Source organism: Rhopalosiphum maidis, chromosome 2 (genome assembly GCF_003676215.2).
Source record: "Rhopalosiphum maidis isolate BTI-1 chromosome 2, ASM367621v3, whole genome shotgun sequence".
In the NCBI taxonomy this organism is placed as follows: Eukaryota; Metazoa; Arthropoda; class Insecta; order Hemiptera; family Aphididae; genus Rhopalosiphum; species Rhopalosiphum maidis.
Window position 1 is genome coordinate 13,576,289 of NC_040878.1, and position 13,120 is coordinate 13,589,408.

The 13,120-nt window shown below is 29.3% G+C and overlaps 2 protein-coding genes across 4 annotated transcripts; one reads left to right on the forward strand and one right to left on the reverse strand.

Moving 5' to 3' along the window:
* Positions 1-609: 609 nt before the first annotated feature.
* LOC113553776 (armadillo segment polarity protein-like) lies at positions 610-6,352 on the reverse strand. The gene is made up of 12 exons (XM_026957295.1): positions 5,690-6,352; positions 5,357-5,581; positions 4,985-5,292; positions 4,760-4,914; positions 4,346-4,665; positions 4,124-4,269; positions 3,583-3,792; positions 3,266-3,520; positions 2,905-3,202; positions 2,693-2,835; positions 2,226-2,316; positions 610-1,118 (listed from the first exon to the last, which is right to left on the reverse strand). The coding sequence occupies exons 1-12, from the start codon at positions 5,709-5,711 to the stop codon at positions 994-996; spliced, it is 2,298 nt and encodes a 765-aa protein (XP_026813096.1). The 5' UTR covers positions 5,712-6,352; the 3' UTR covers positions 610-993.
* A 193-nt stretch (positions 6,353-6,545) lies between these two features.
* On the forward strand, positions 6,546-12,125 carry LOC113553775 (armadillo segment polarity protein). 3 transcript variants are annotated; one of them, XM_026957291.1, is made up of 14 exons: positions 6,547-6,965; positions 7,377-7,405; positions 7,489-7,692; positions 7,752-7,939; positions 8,035-8,184; positions 8,245-8,399; positions 8,457-8,758; positions 8,844-8,989; positions 9,084-9,293; positions 9,367-9,621; positions 9,746-10,079; positions 10,156-10,307; positions 10,581-10,668; positions 11,844-12,125. In XM_026957291.1, exons 2-14 carry the CDS (start codon positions 7,387-7,389, stop codon positions 12,023-12,025), a joined length of 2,385 nt encoding a protein of 794 aa, XP_026813092.1. In that variant the 5' UTR covers positions 6,547-6,965; positions 7,377-7,386; the 3' UTR covers positions 12,026-12,125. The 3 variants fall into 3 exon arrangements, with proteins under 3 accessions (XP_026813095.1, XP_026813093.1, XP_026813092.1); XM_026957294.1 differs by lacking the exon at positions 10,581-10,668 and having other exon boundaries at positions 6,546-6,965; positions 11,844-12,009; XM_026957292.1 differs by lacking the exons at positions 10,581-10,668; positions 11,844-12,125 and adding an exon at positions 10,371-10,527 and having other exon boundaries at positions 6,546-6,965.
* The last annotated feature ends 995 nt before the right edge of the window (positions 12,126-13,120 follow it).

Consider the following 13,120-nt stretch of genomic DNA (forward strand, 5'->3'; position numbering starts at 1 on the left):
TAAGAACATTTTTGTTATTTTTACATAGATACATAGATACCCAACCTCTCAAGTACCAAGTGACCATTAATAATAGTACATTTCAAAAACCTATTATAGTAGTTTTAGGTATTATTTGTCAATACTTAATCCTTAATTACACACACAATTTTTTTTTTATTATTACACACGCGGTTATTTTTTTACACCTATTTAGTTTACACAAAAATCAATGTCAGTGCATAAATATTTGAGTTTATTTACTTATAAAAGAATAAAGTGTTAGTTAATTTTGTTTTAAATCTTATAATAATGATATATAAAATATATATTAATTTACTTAAATATATTGGTGAAAGAAATTTTAAATATAAGTATAAAAAATTATGTTCATTAACACAACAATAATTTTCAAACGGAGTTTGTTTGTGCTGCTATAAACATAGAAATAGTTGTCATAAATGACGACTGACATGGATTAACTGTTATAGATATGATAAAAAAGGTTAGATTAGAGGTATAACTCAAAACAAATAAGATAAATAGAAATATTGGTGTATAGAGTACACCAGCATGTAATTGAGGGTTAAAAAAAATTAATTATTATAAACATTAAATAAACTGCAACAATTGAAGCATAAAACATTCAAATTTAATAATGTAAAATTACATACTACACAGTACATATAATAAAAAATTATTTCATATAAGTCTCAATGATAAATAAAACACTAATATAAGAAGTTCATTTTACGTTACACTTATTTTTTTTGTCTTACTATTGCTGGGATTTAGCGATTAAATATTAAACAGTCGATAATTGATTTAAACTTACAACATTTAATTATAGCCATCTGTAAGTATATTAAGTAACATATTCATTGATATTGATACTTAACTTATGGCATATATAAAAACTAAACTTATAACATAAATCAGTAATCCAAATAATTTAAAATTAACGTATACATTTTGAAAATAAATTTCCAATACATGCCATTTTTCATCTCATCGTTAGAGTGGCAAAGAAGTCATGTCATTTTGAATAACAAAATCGACATCCATTGAACCATAACTGGAATCTTGTCGAGGACAAATTTCTAATCCTTCCATTGAATCTAAGGGTAACGTGTCATACCCTGAAAAATATGTGAAATATTCAATTAATATAGTATAGTATTATTATAATCTTTTCAATTGTTAGTTGTTAGTAAACTAATATTAAGATGTTAAGAATTTTTAAGTTTAATATATATTAACTATTTTATGATTTATGCAAATAAATTGATAGAAAAACTTTGATGTTTTGGAATTTACTAGAATATAGGTTATATTAAGTTAGTTTAAATGCACAGTATTTGTTAAAAGATTATGTTAGTATTTATTAATTTATTACCAATCACATACTGATTATTTAATATTACATTGATATATTTAAAAAATTTAAATTGCATAAAATTAAATACCAAATATTTTTAATAATCAGAAATAACTTCTAGAGTTTCTTATCAATTTTAGAGAAAATTATAAAATGCTGAGAACAAAAGTTAGATTTGATTGTTTATATGTACATTGAATTAAAAAATCTTTTGAAATGTTAATTGTTTGGTATACATTCAACTTAAGTCTTTTATACACCTTGTATCAAAAGAGAATAATCAGTCAGTCAAAAGATTATTATCCATTTCTGTGCATGCCCCAACAATGTCCCGTACTATTGTTCGGTCCCAAAATTAAATATAATAATGTTATTAATAAGGAATATTAGTTGTAAATATTTGTATGTTGTCTTCAGAAAAATGTCTGCACGCAAGGGGGGGGGAAATTTGTGCTTGCCACTATTGGAGCCAACAGTCGGTATGCACGAAAAGTGATTATTCTCTTTTGAGACGGAGTATAGTTTATACATATGATATATAAGTTATATTATTATACATTATAACTAGGGATGGGTCAGTCTTAAGCTATTTAATTAATTTAAAACTTTTAAAATGTTCTATGATTAAATGTTCAACCATTTAAGTTCAAATTTATGAATACTTAAGTTGAAACCATCTCTAATTATCATAATTAAATATTTACAAAATATACAGTGATAAAAAATATTAGTTATTTTTAGTTGGTAGTACTATAACTTACCCAATTCCCAAGCAATGTGACGAAATAAAAAAAAAATGAGCTAAAGCAATATGTTATTTACTATGAAAAATACATTCAAGCAGTTTTTTTTTTTATTTTAAGTGTACCTGAAGCACTGTGTTTGGGTGACCCTACACCGCTGTAGACAGTGCTCAATCCTTGACCATACATATCATACTCGTTTGCACCTATCATGTCCTGTTGGTTGAAAACACACAAAAGCTCAAACAATATACAAGTGTGCAAACTTTCTAATATATAATAATGCCTAACTAAAAAACATAAATAACTTCATACAATCATACTTGGGTACTAATAATACTGTAAGAGAAATACAAAATATGGTGTCAAGCTAAACATTACTGATAAGAGTATATTTAATAATGTGCAGGAATTATATTGTATGTTATAAAAATTGCTCTTGGATCAAATTGTAACACACATATATAATTTAAATACTGGACTTACCAATACAGAATGTTCATAGACAAAATTATGAAGATGTATATCTCACGCTCTAATGTTTTATCAAATATCTGCACACTAATAAAAATTTAAATCTATTATTATATACCTGAAGATCTGGTGCTATACCGAGATCACCAGATGGCCATAAGTTTTGATCTTCACTAAATAATGAGTTGCTGAGTTCCATGGATAGACATTTCTGTAATTTATGTTCAGAAACCCTTGACAGAATAGCAGCTGCACATGTAGCTAGACAAATAAACAAATTATTAAAAAATCAATTTAATTTACCATTTGAATATATATATATATATTAACCAAGAGCTTCATTTCCACAGTGTAATAATTCACTAAGTGAGGCAGTTCCTCCTTCAGCTTCTATCATATCGGCACCTTCTTTATCTGCAGCTAACTCATTCAATGTGTCAGCAGCTAAACGCTGTATATTTTCAAAATTGTTAAATAATAATTGTATTAATATTGCCATAAATCCTTGGTGAGAACGCATTATTGATCGACTTAGTGATTCTTTAGCTAATATGTGTAAAGTTCCAATAACACATTCAATAACCTCTTCCATTCGGACTCCTTCTGGTTTTACACTAGTATTTGAATGCTGTAACACCAATTATTATAAATATTAAATTATTTATGATTTTGATAAAATTAAAACAATTACATTCTGAAGATCTTGGAAAGCACGCATTAAAAGTCCAACTAAATTATGTATGGCACTATGTTCACGGAGTAATCCATGTGTAGCTTTACATTGTGCTATATTTTTTATCAAGCCAATTACGGCTTTAATAAGAGGCCAATGAGATGATGGTTGTAATAATTTGGCCACAACTTGAGCACCACCTGAACGACAAACTGCATTTTGAGCGTTTTCCACTTCAGCATGTCCTGATGTTATATGTCTTAAAGCACAAACCTAAAATAATAACAATAATTTACAAATAATTCAAGTTGTGAAAATATGTAAATGAAACTTACAGCAGGTTTAGTTATCTCTTCATTGTCTCCAGCATTCATGATTGCACGCACAAGAGCTTCAACACCTCCAAACTGGCATACAGTCAACTTATTTCTCTGGTTATTACAAGTCAAATTTGATAATATTCCAGCAGCACAAGTTACAATATTAATATTTGTGTGACCCAATGCTGCTACTAGTGATTGCAATAGTTGTTCTAATCCATCAACCTAAACAACATTTGAACCAATATGATATACAATCAATATTGTAAAAAATATTATATTAGATCATCTAATACATCTAATTTATTGAGTTTTTGAACTTAAAAAAGTATTTTGATTTAGTTAAAATTTAATTTATTGTTGGGATATTATGGGTTTTAGAAACGCAAAAATTAAATAATAATTAACGTATAAAAGAAAACTGACAAACAGAAGACAGAAGTTAGTTAATAAAGTAAATCAGAAATGTATATACATGAGTATTATGACATTCAAATTTAAAATTATACAATTATATCAAAAATTATATAATTAATAGATATATTGAATGAATTACCTTTGTTCCTGCATCTGATAAGTTTCTCAAAGTCCATAAAACATTATACACCAATTGCTGACTGTCATGTTGAAGATGCATTGCCAAAGCTTGCATACCACCTGCTTCCACAATAGCTGGTTTGTTTCGTGAGCATACCGAAAGAACTAAAAATATATAAAACATTTAAATATAGAATGAATACTATAATTTAGATAAATATAAAGTATAATCATGGTATACCTTTAAGGACGCGACAAGTGAGCCATAATAATTTCTCATAATTATATGAGCGCATAATACGCACAAGTTCAACATGTCCTTGAGCAGCAAGTATTATCAGTTTGCTTTCTTGATTTCCACAAGCCAAAATGTGTAAACAATCAGTTATGATAGTTAAAAATTTAACAGTAATCGAGTGGCTATTAGATTTGAATGTCAACAAAGATATCATTTTTTGTAGACCACCAGCTACACGAACAGCCATTTTAGAACCATCTTGATGCAATAATAAATTATGAATAGTTATCACAGCATCTCGTAAAATTGTTACAACTGGAGAACTATTACAACAAATTTAAAATAAAAAAAAATCATATTAAATATAACGAATTATATTTTTTGTTGGTCACAATTTATAAGACAATGTTAAATCACCTCATTAACTTAACCAAAGCTGGTATTCCTCCACTCTTGAAAATTGCTAATAAGCCCTGACGGTGATTAGACAAATTTCGTAATGTTCCAACTGCACCAATTGTGGTTTCCAGATCATTGCTGTTTGATATAGATTTAACTAATGTACCAATCATCTATAAAATTGTATTGTATTTTAAGTTGTCAATAATTCATTAACTGTTTATAAAGAAAATAAATGTATACTTGTGGACTGTTAATAATTGCATGCAAAGCAGCTTCTCTGTTAGACAGCTGGTAAACCATAACAGCAGCCTGTGATACAACAACTTGATCTTCATCATTTAATAACTTTATTAATTCTGGAATAGCCCAGGTTGCAAGTTCGGCATTATCTTGGTAGTTGATCAAATTGACAACAGCATATTTCAACATTTGGCTTGGCCCAGTCATATTTTGTACATTTGCAGCACTGTTGACATTAAATTGGGTAGGCATTTCCACTTCATCTTCTAAATTTTCACCACACGTTTGGCCTAAATGTTGATTCATGTCTGAAAATATTATAAATGTAAAATATCTCTATTCTTATTAAACAACAAAATTGATCTATCATACTATCAACTTGATCATGTGGAAAAGATTGCGGAAACCCTTGGTCAAGATCAAACAAAAGTCGGTCTCTTTCCATATCATCTTCTTTAGTTGTTATAGAATGTGTCTGGGTGCTACCACCGGATTGTATTCCGGAGTCCGGTAAATACTGACCACTCTGTTGCCATACTAATGAAGGATCTTTGATATCCATGGTTTCGTTGATCGGATTCACCATGTTACCAGACACTATTATGTGTACACATAGATAATATGAAGTATATTAAACATGGATAAAAATACATCTATTAGGAGAAAAGTAATAACTGAAATGTAGTCATCAAGAAAAATACGTACTTCCTCTAGGTTGGTAGCTCATGGTTGTCGGCAGGTATTACGACAGGACTCACTATAGGTACTCACACAGTTCAATAAATTGATTGAAACTTACTCGCTGACGTGCAAAGTTTTTTGGACGTTGTACTCGACCGGCCGCCGAAAACGACACTGATACCGAAGTGCTCGTTGTTATTGTTGTTATCGTGGTCGTCGATTAATACGTTTATTTTATAATTATAACAATCTTTCTCTCCGCTGTCAGACGGAATCGTTTCGTACGAACAACCGCCTTAAATCGTCCGCACAAATGATTTGTTGAATCACAACAAAATGGCGTTGGGGAGGTGTTATCGTTTGTCCTGTCCCGGGTGTGTACTGAGTAGAGAGTAGTACAAACTACAAGACACAAGAGTACAACTATGCACCGGGGGTGTAAGAAAGATCCTCCGTGGGTCGTGGCAGCCTGTCGGTAGTACACTGTCTCTGGCTATTCAGAATATATATATATATGTTATATATACATATAAACATGTACACACATCACGTCTGGACCGCGTAATACGAAGAGCGTACACAGTACATACTTAAGTAATGTCCACACCAGTCGTGGTTAATGGTGGCCGGTGGGTTACACACACAACTGCACAAGACACGAATTCATAACACAATATTGTTATATATACAATTATACAAGGTAAATAAAGTTAATATGCGTAATAATAATTATTGTATTATTATTAATATTCTATTTCTCTCCCGCTAGCCCGGTAATATTGCGTTGGCGGTCACACTGACACGATCTGTGTTGACTAGGAAAATATTCGTATCGACCCGTCCGCCGCCTACCGAGTGGCGTAGTATTTTCGTAGTAAATAGTAATGCGTTCGCCAATTCGTCTGCTATGTGAGTGTATCCTGTTTGGAGTACAGTGCTCACGTTCACCGCCCCCACCGCTCTCGCGCATTCCATAATCCGTTCCTGTCTTCTTGTTTTTTTTGTATTATTACTATTATTATTTTTATTGTGATTGTGATTGTACGCCTACTCGGCCATATTTTGTTCTCTGTCCATGTTCCATTTCCTCTGGTAACAATACGGTGACTCAGTGATTCGAGTGAAAGAGTTATAAAATTGATAGTGCCACAGCCTCTCGATATTACGCGATCCGTACCAGTAATATTACCGATCGTCGTGATATAGTGATGTTTACGTGATATTTATATTTTTTTTTCCTACTGACCGTTTGCTCTATTCCATTGGATTGTCGCTGCTATTCCCGGAGTATAGTTCAACAGTAAGTGTCTTCAATGTTACGTCGTTGTCTCACTCGATTTAATAATATTATGTCCGTTGCCGATTTATCGAAAGATATTGCTTGTTTCTTGTTCAGTACTAATTGAACTCGCTAAAAGGAACTTAAGTTTTGGATTATAAAAAATTTTTTTATAAAAAAATTCATTACATAGGATTTATTGAATCATGTCAGGTGCCTACCATACAAATTTCATTATCAAGTGCTTGGTAAATAAGGAAACAATGCATGACTAAACTATATGTACATTCGATGAGTCATAGAATGTTTTATAAACATCATTGTGACATTATATTATAAACAATTATTTGATTTAGACTCAAATGAATTAGAATTGTTTATTGATCTATATCATCATTAATCAATACTTCCTTTTATTTATTTCTGTTGCAGCTATAACAAAATGTATCAATCACGTGTATGTAAGTATACTGTCAAACAACCATATATTATAATTTAATTTATTATAAATTATGATTTAATTTCATGTGTTACTTTTGTCAAGTGCCGAGTAACACTGGTTATTCAAAGGATACAGCTATGATGTGGCAACAAGGTGGTCAGTACTTGCCAGAGTCTGGTATCCACTCTGGGGGAACCACCCAAGCTCATTCTATTACTGATAAAGAAGATGATTTAGAACGAGATCAATTGATCTATGAACTTAATCAAGGGTTTTCACACGGATTTACTCAAGATCAAGTTGATGGTAAGTATTATAACTATAATTAGATATATAACAATAATTCAACTAAAATTTAATTTTAGAAATGAATCAACAACTGAGTCAGTCTCGTACCCAAAGAGTACGAGCAGCAATGTTTCCAGAAACACTTGAAGAAGGAATTGAGATCCCTTCTACGCAATTTAATCAAGGGCAATTGACAGCTGTCCAACGACTAGCTGAGCCAAGTCAAATGCTTAAACATGCTGTAGTTAATTTGATTAATTATCAGGTAAATACTAAGAATACTCTATTGGAGTATTAAAAATATTTTTCTTATATTATGTAAATTATAGGTAAAATTTAACGTTAATTTTTATATTTTAGGATGATGCTGATTTAGCAACTAGAGCTATTCCAGAACTCATAAAATTATTGAATGACGAAGACCAAGTTGTTGTATCACAAGCTGCCATGATGGTTCACCAATTATCTAAAAAAGAAGCATCGCGGCATGCAATTATGAATAGTCCTCAGGTAAATTTAATTTTTAAATTTTTTTTTTAGTTCATATTTTATTAATAAATTAATCTATAGATGGTCGCTGCATTGGTGAAAGCATTGTCAAATAGTAATGATTTAGAAATGACTAAAGGTGCAGTTGGTACTTTACACAACTTATCACATCATCGACAAGGACTTTTAGCTATATTTAAAAGTGGAGGAATACCTGCTCTGGTTAAATTACTTAGGTAATTAGTAATTATTTATTTATTTTATTTATTTCTAATATACATATATGTTTTTAGTTCTCCTGTTGAATCTATACTATATTATGCTATAACAACTTTACATAATTTATTGCTACATCAAGAGGGTTCAAAAATGGCAGTTCGTCTCGCTGGAGGTCTACAAAAAATGGTAGCACTTTTGCAACGTAACAATGTTAAATTTTTGACAATCATAACTGATTGTTTACAAATATTAGCATATGGTAATCAAGAAAGTAAATTAATTATACTTGCTTCACAAGGCCCTATTGAACTTGTTCGTATCATGCGTTCATATGACTACGAAAAGCTTTTGTGGACAACATCTAGAGTTTTGAAAGGTATTTAATTATATAATAATCTATTATATATATTTATTATTATTATCATTTTAAAATCTAATAAACAAATAAATATTCTTTTTAGTTTTGTCTGTGTGTTCAAGTAATAAACCAGCAATTGTAGAAGCTGGAGGCATGCAAGCTCTTGCAATGCATTTACAACACGGTAGTCAACGTTTGGTCCAAAATGCTTTATGGACCTTGCGTAACTTGTCTGATGCTGGAACTAAGGTATTTTATAAACAAATAAAATTGTGTTTGAATTGAAATTTATATCATAACAATATATTAATATATTTGATAATATATAATTTTTATTTTTAAGGTTGATGGACTAGAACAGTTATTGCAATCATTAGTAATTGCTTTAAATCATTCAGATGTTAATGTAGTAACATGTGCTGCTGGAATTTTATCAAATTTGACTTGTAATAATCAACGCAATAAAGTTACTGTGGTTCAAGTGGGTGGTGTTGAAGCGCTAGTACAGACAATAATGAATGCTGGAGATCGTGAAGAAATAACAGAACCTGCTGTAAATATAATTGCTTAAAATATTTTAATATAATTGTATTATTAGTTTGAATTTTAAAATATATATATTTTAGGTATGTGCTTTGAGACATTTGACATCTAGACATGTTGAATCAGATAGTGCTCAAAATGCTATCCGCCATATTGGAGGTATTCAAGTAATAGTCAAATTATTACAACCTCCTTCTCGTTGGCCACTTGTCAAAGCTGCTATTGGACTAATTCGAAATGTAGCGCAGTGTCAAGGTAATCATGTGCCATTAAGAGAACACGGTGCAATTCACCATTTAATACGTTTATTGATGAGAGCGTTTCAAGATATTCAAAGGGTAAGTAATATGTGTTACTGTTAGCATATTAATGTATCAGTTTTCAATTTAGCTTATAAAATCATAATCTAACTATATAAAAAAAATATATGCTATATTTACTATTTTTAATTTAATTGTATAGACATCTACTAATAGTAGTGTAGCCGGATCAGGCAGATCACAATCTGGTGGTGTATATGCTGATGGAGTGCGTATGGAAGAAATTGTTGAAGGCACTACTGGTGCTTTACATATTCTTGCTAGAGAATCACATAATCGAGTACTTATGCGATCTCAACAAGGATTGATAGCAGTATTAGTTCAATTGTTATTTAATGATATTGAAAACGTTCAACGAGTGGCTGCTGGTGCTTTATGCGAGTTAGCTATTGATAAAGATGGGGCAGATATGATTGAAGCAGAAGGTGCAACTGCACCATTAACTGAACTATTACATTCCCGTAATGAAGGAGTTGGTAAGTGTTAATTGTTTTTATTTATGAAATTACTAAAACAATTGTATAATTTTTGTTTTTATAATTTTGTTTTAAGCAACATATGCAGCAGCAGTTTTATTCCGAATGTCAGAAGATAAACCAAATGATTATAAAAAACGATTATCAGCAGAACTGAGTAATTCACTATGCCGTGAAGATCAAAATACTTGGCCACCTAATGATCTTGGAATGGGGCCTGATCTTCAGGTAATTTAAAATGTTAAGACTTCTTTTTTTCAAGTCTTATTTAATATAAAATGTTTCTATTAGCCAGAGGCATACATCGCTTGTTGAGGTATGTTTTGGAATAAACAGTAAAATGTTGTTGCTTTTTATCCGAAAAGTTTATTAAATATAATATTTTAAATTGATGCATGGTGTTAATTGTTTTATACACCTAGACTGTGTTGGCATGAAATATTATTTATTTTATCATTGTTTTGTACAGTAGTTAGATTTTTCTTTATATTTTGTAAACAGGACGCATATGATTTGTATAGTCATGGACTTGGTAGCGTTCACAATGGAATGGGCCCAATGAGACGTAACAACTACCATCAACAGTCAGGTACAAACATGTTTTAGATCTAGTGGCTGAATTTGCTTAATTATACTAATTATTCTACGCTTGTTTTGCATGCAATTCTACATTAATAGTAAGTACAAAGTAAATAAATTCCTCATTAAACATATTTAATATTTAAAAATTTTTCAAAAAAATAAATACTGATTTAATACTTTAATTTACATAATATTTATAATAAACATGGGAACAGTTAAGTGGCAGTGTTGTCAAGTTTTATTACTCGTTTAAAACTATATATTGCTCTTTAGAGCAGCGGCTTCCAAACTTTTACGACCATACCACTCTTGAGAAATAGTTTGTTTCGTGGAACCTTATTTTTTTTTAAATAATTTAAAATAATACATTTTAATAATATAAATAATCCTAATATAATATAAAATAATTTTCTTCATAGTCACATAAATTTGGTAGAATCCTTAGGTTCCTTGTAACACACTTTGGAATCGCTGCTCTAGAGTTCAAGACCACGAGGTAATGTGGGATATTTGAAAACAAATCTTTGTTAACAATTTTCAAAGACAAAATAAGTATAATACATTTCAGTATATAAAACAATGTGATGGGTTATTTATAAGTTGATAAATTATTTTAAATACCTAACAAACTACTATTTAAGTAATTTCAATACATTAATATACCTTACTGTTATCAAACTTTAAATAAATATAATTTAAATATATAATTAAAGTTAGTTCTCTTATAAGAATTAAAATATAATTTTTAATAAATTGGCTTTAGATTTTATCGGTTTTATTAATCTAATAATATACTAGGTTTGTTCGTTTTAAAAACTTATGTTAACACTATAGTGTGGTGGAAGTGTTGGGTGTGGTGTGCCAATTCAAAACAAATGTTTAAATCGGAAATTAAATACATTAATGTCAGCATGTAGTGAGTGATAAGGAAAAATATTTATGATAACTGGCTTCACACCGAAAATCCAATACGACACCTGCACTTTAGTTGTTGTGGATAGTGTACACACTAAACCCACACTGTTTAAAAACAAACAATGTATACGCTGACACTTTTCCAAATGCTTCAGTGTACACTATTAATGAAAAAGTGTTCACTTTTTGTCAAAATGAACAAAGCTACTGACGTTAAACTATGTAATTCATGTAAATAATGAACAATTGTTTTTTTTATTTTTTAAGGGTATGACACGTTACCAATAGACTCTATGCAAGGTTTAGAAATATGTTCTCAACAAGAATCCAACTGTAGTCCAATGGACGTAGTAACGGCTAATGATATTGATTTTGGTCGTCTAGGAGATTTACCTGAACCTCCTCAAGACAACAATCAAGTAGCTGCTTGGTATGATACTGACTTATAAATTTGATTGAAATGATAAGTTAACCTAATAAGTATTAAATATGAAATAGATTAAATTTTTTATATTGTAAATAAATTGAAAACCACTTCAATTATTTGGACATGAACTTAATTCATTTATAACCTTGGGTTGTAAAGTGGTCCAAATAAAACATAAATCAGTTTTTTGGCGGAAATAAGCCAAGAGGTTACGAATAATAACTAGTGATGTTGATATAGTTTAAAAATAAATATATGAAGACCATTCAAATAAAATAAACTATGAATCAGCTAACAGCATCATTATAATTTATAAACCTCTAGCACTATTTTGAATTATTAACATATTGTCATTTATTGTATGTAATGTATGTACTATCCTTACATTTATAATAGTGTATATTAGCTTTCTTTGAATTAGCATAATTTATTATTATTTTCCCAAACCTGAAACCCCAAGTTAAAAAAATTCTCAATGTTTCTTGTAGTATTTGAAAGTTATTGATCTCTGTTATTCTTCATGTTTTTGTTTACAGTGATTTATTTTTTATGAAATAATTAGATATGTATACCAAATAAATTTGTTATTAAAACTAATCACATATTTATTGAATTTATTATTTTATTTTTTACAACATATTAATTTCATTGTCGTTCATTTTTTGTGTTTACATATAACTAGATAAATCATCTAAATATTTTCATTTTATATTATATTTAATATTATTTATTATACTTATTATGTACGAACATTATATATTTTGAATTTTATTTAATACAATTTTTTTTTCTTATCAAAATACCTATTTAAATAAATTTGATATTATACTTTATATTCATTAAATCGTATTTTCTTTCAAATGTGAAATACCAATATTTTGGTAATGTTTATTGCTTAAGCTGGGTATAGTCATTAAACTTTCTATAAAAATATTTTTAAAATATTTGTTTAAAGGGACTACAATTAAATAATATTATTTATATATTTAAGAATTAATAGAAAAAAAAATTTAGTAATTTTAGTCAGTAACATGAAAAATGCCCGTGGTTAATTGGATTTGATGATTAATTCATTAATTGGTTGCTTTGTGTCCCCGACCATAAATGTTGATTCAAT

Coding starts and splice junctions, on each gene's coding strand:
- LOC113553776 (XM_026957295.1), bottom strand. CDS start 5,711: ATGAGCTACCAACCTAGAGGAA. Junction 3,203..3,265: donor CTTTCCAAGATCTTCAGAAT/GTAATTGTTTTA, acceptor TTGGTGTTACAG/CATTCAAATACTAGTGTAAA. Junction 2,836..2,904: donor CTGTGGAAATGAAGCTCTTG/GTTAATATATAT, acceptor TTATTTGTCTAG/CTACATGTGCAGCTGCTATT.
- LOC113553775 (XM_026957291.1), top strand. Junction 10,308..10,580: donor GAATGGGGCCTGATCTTCAG/GTAATTTAAAAT, acceptor TTTTGTAAACAG/GACGCATATGATTTGTATAG. Junction 10,669..11,843: donor CAACTACCATCAACAGTCAG/GTACAAACATGT, acceptor TTATTTTTTAAG/GGTATGACACGTTACCAATA.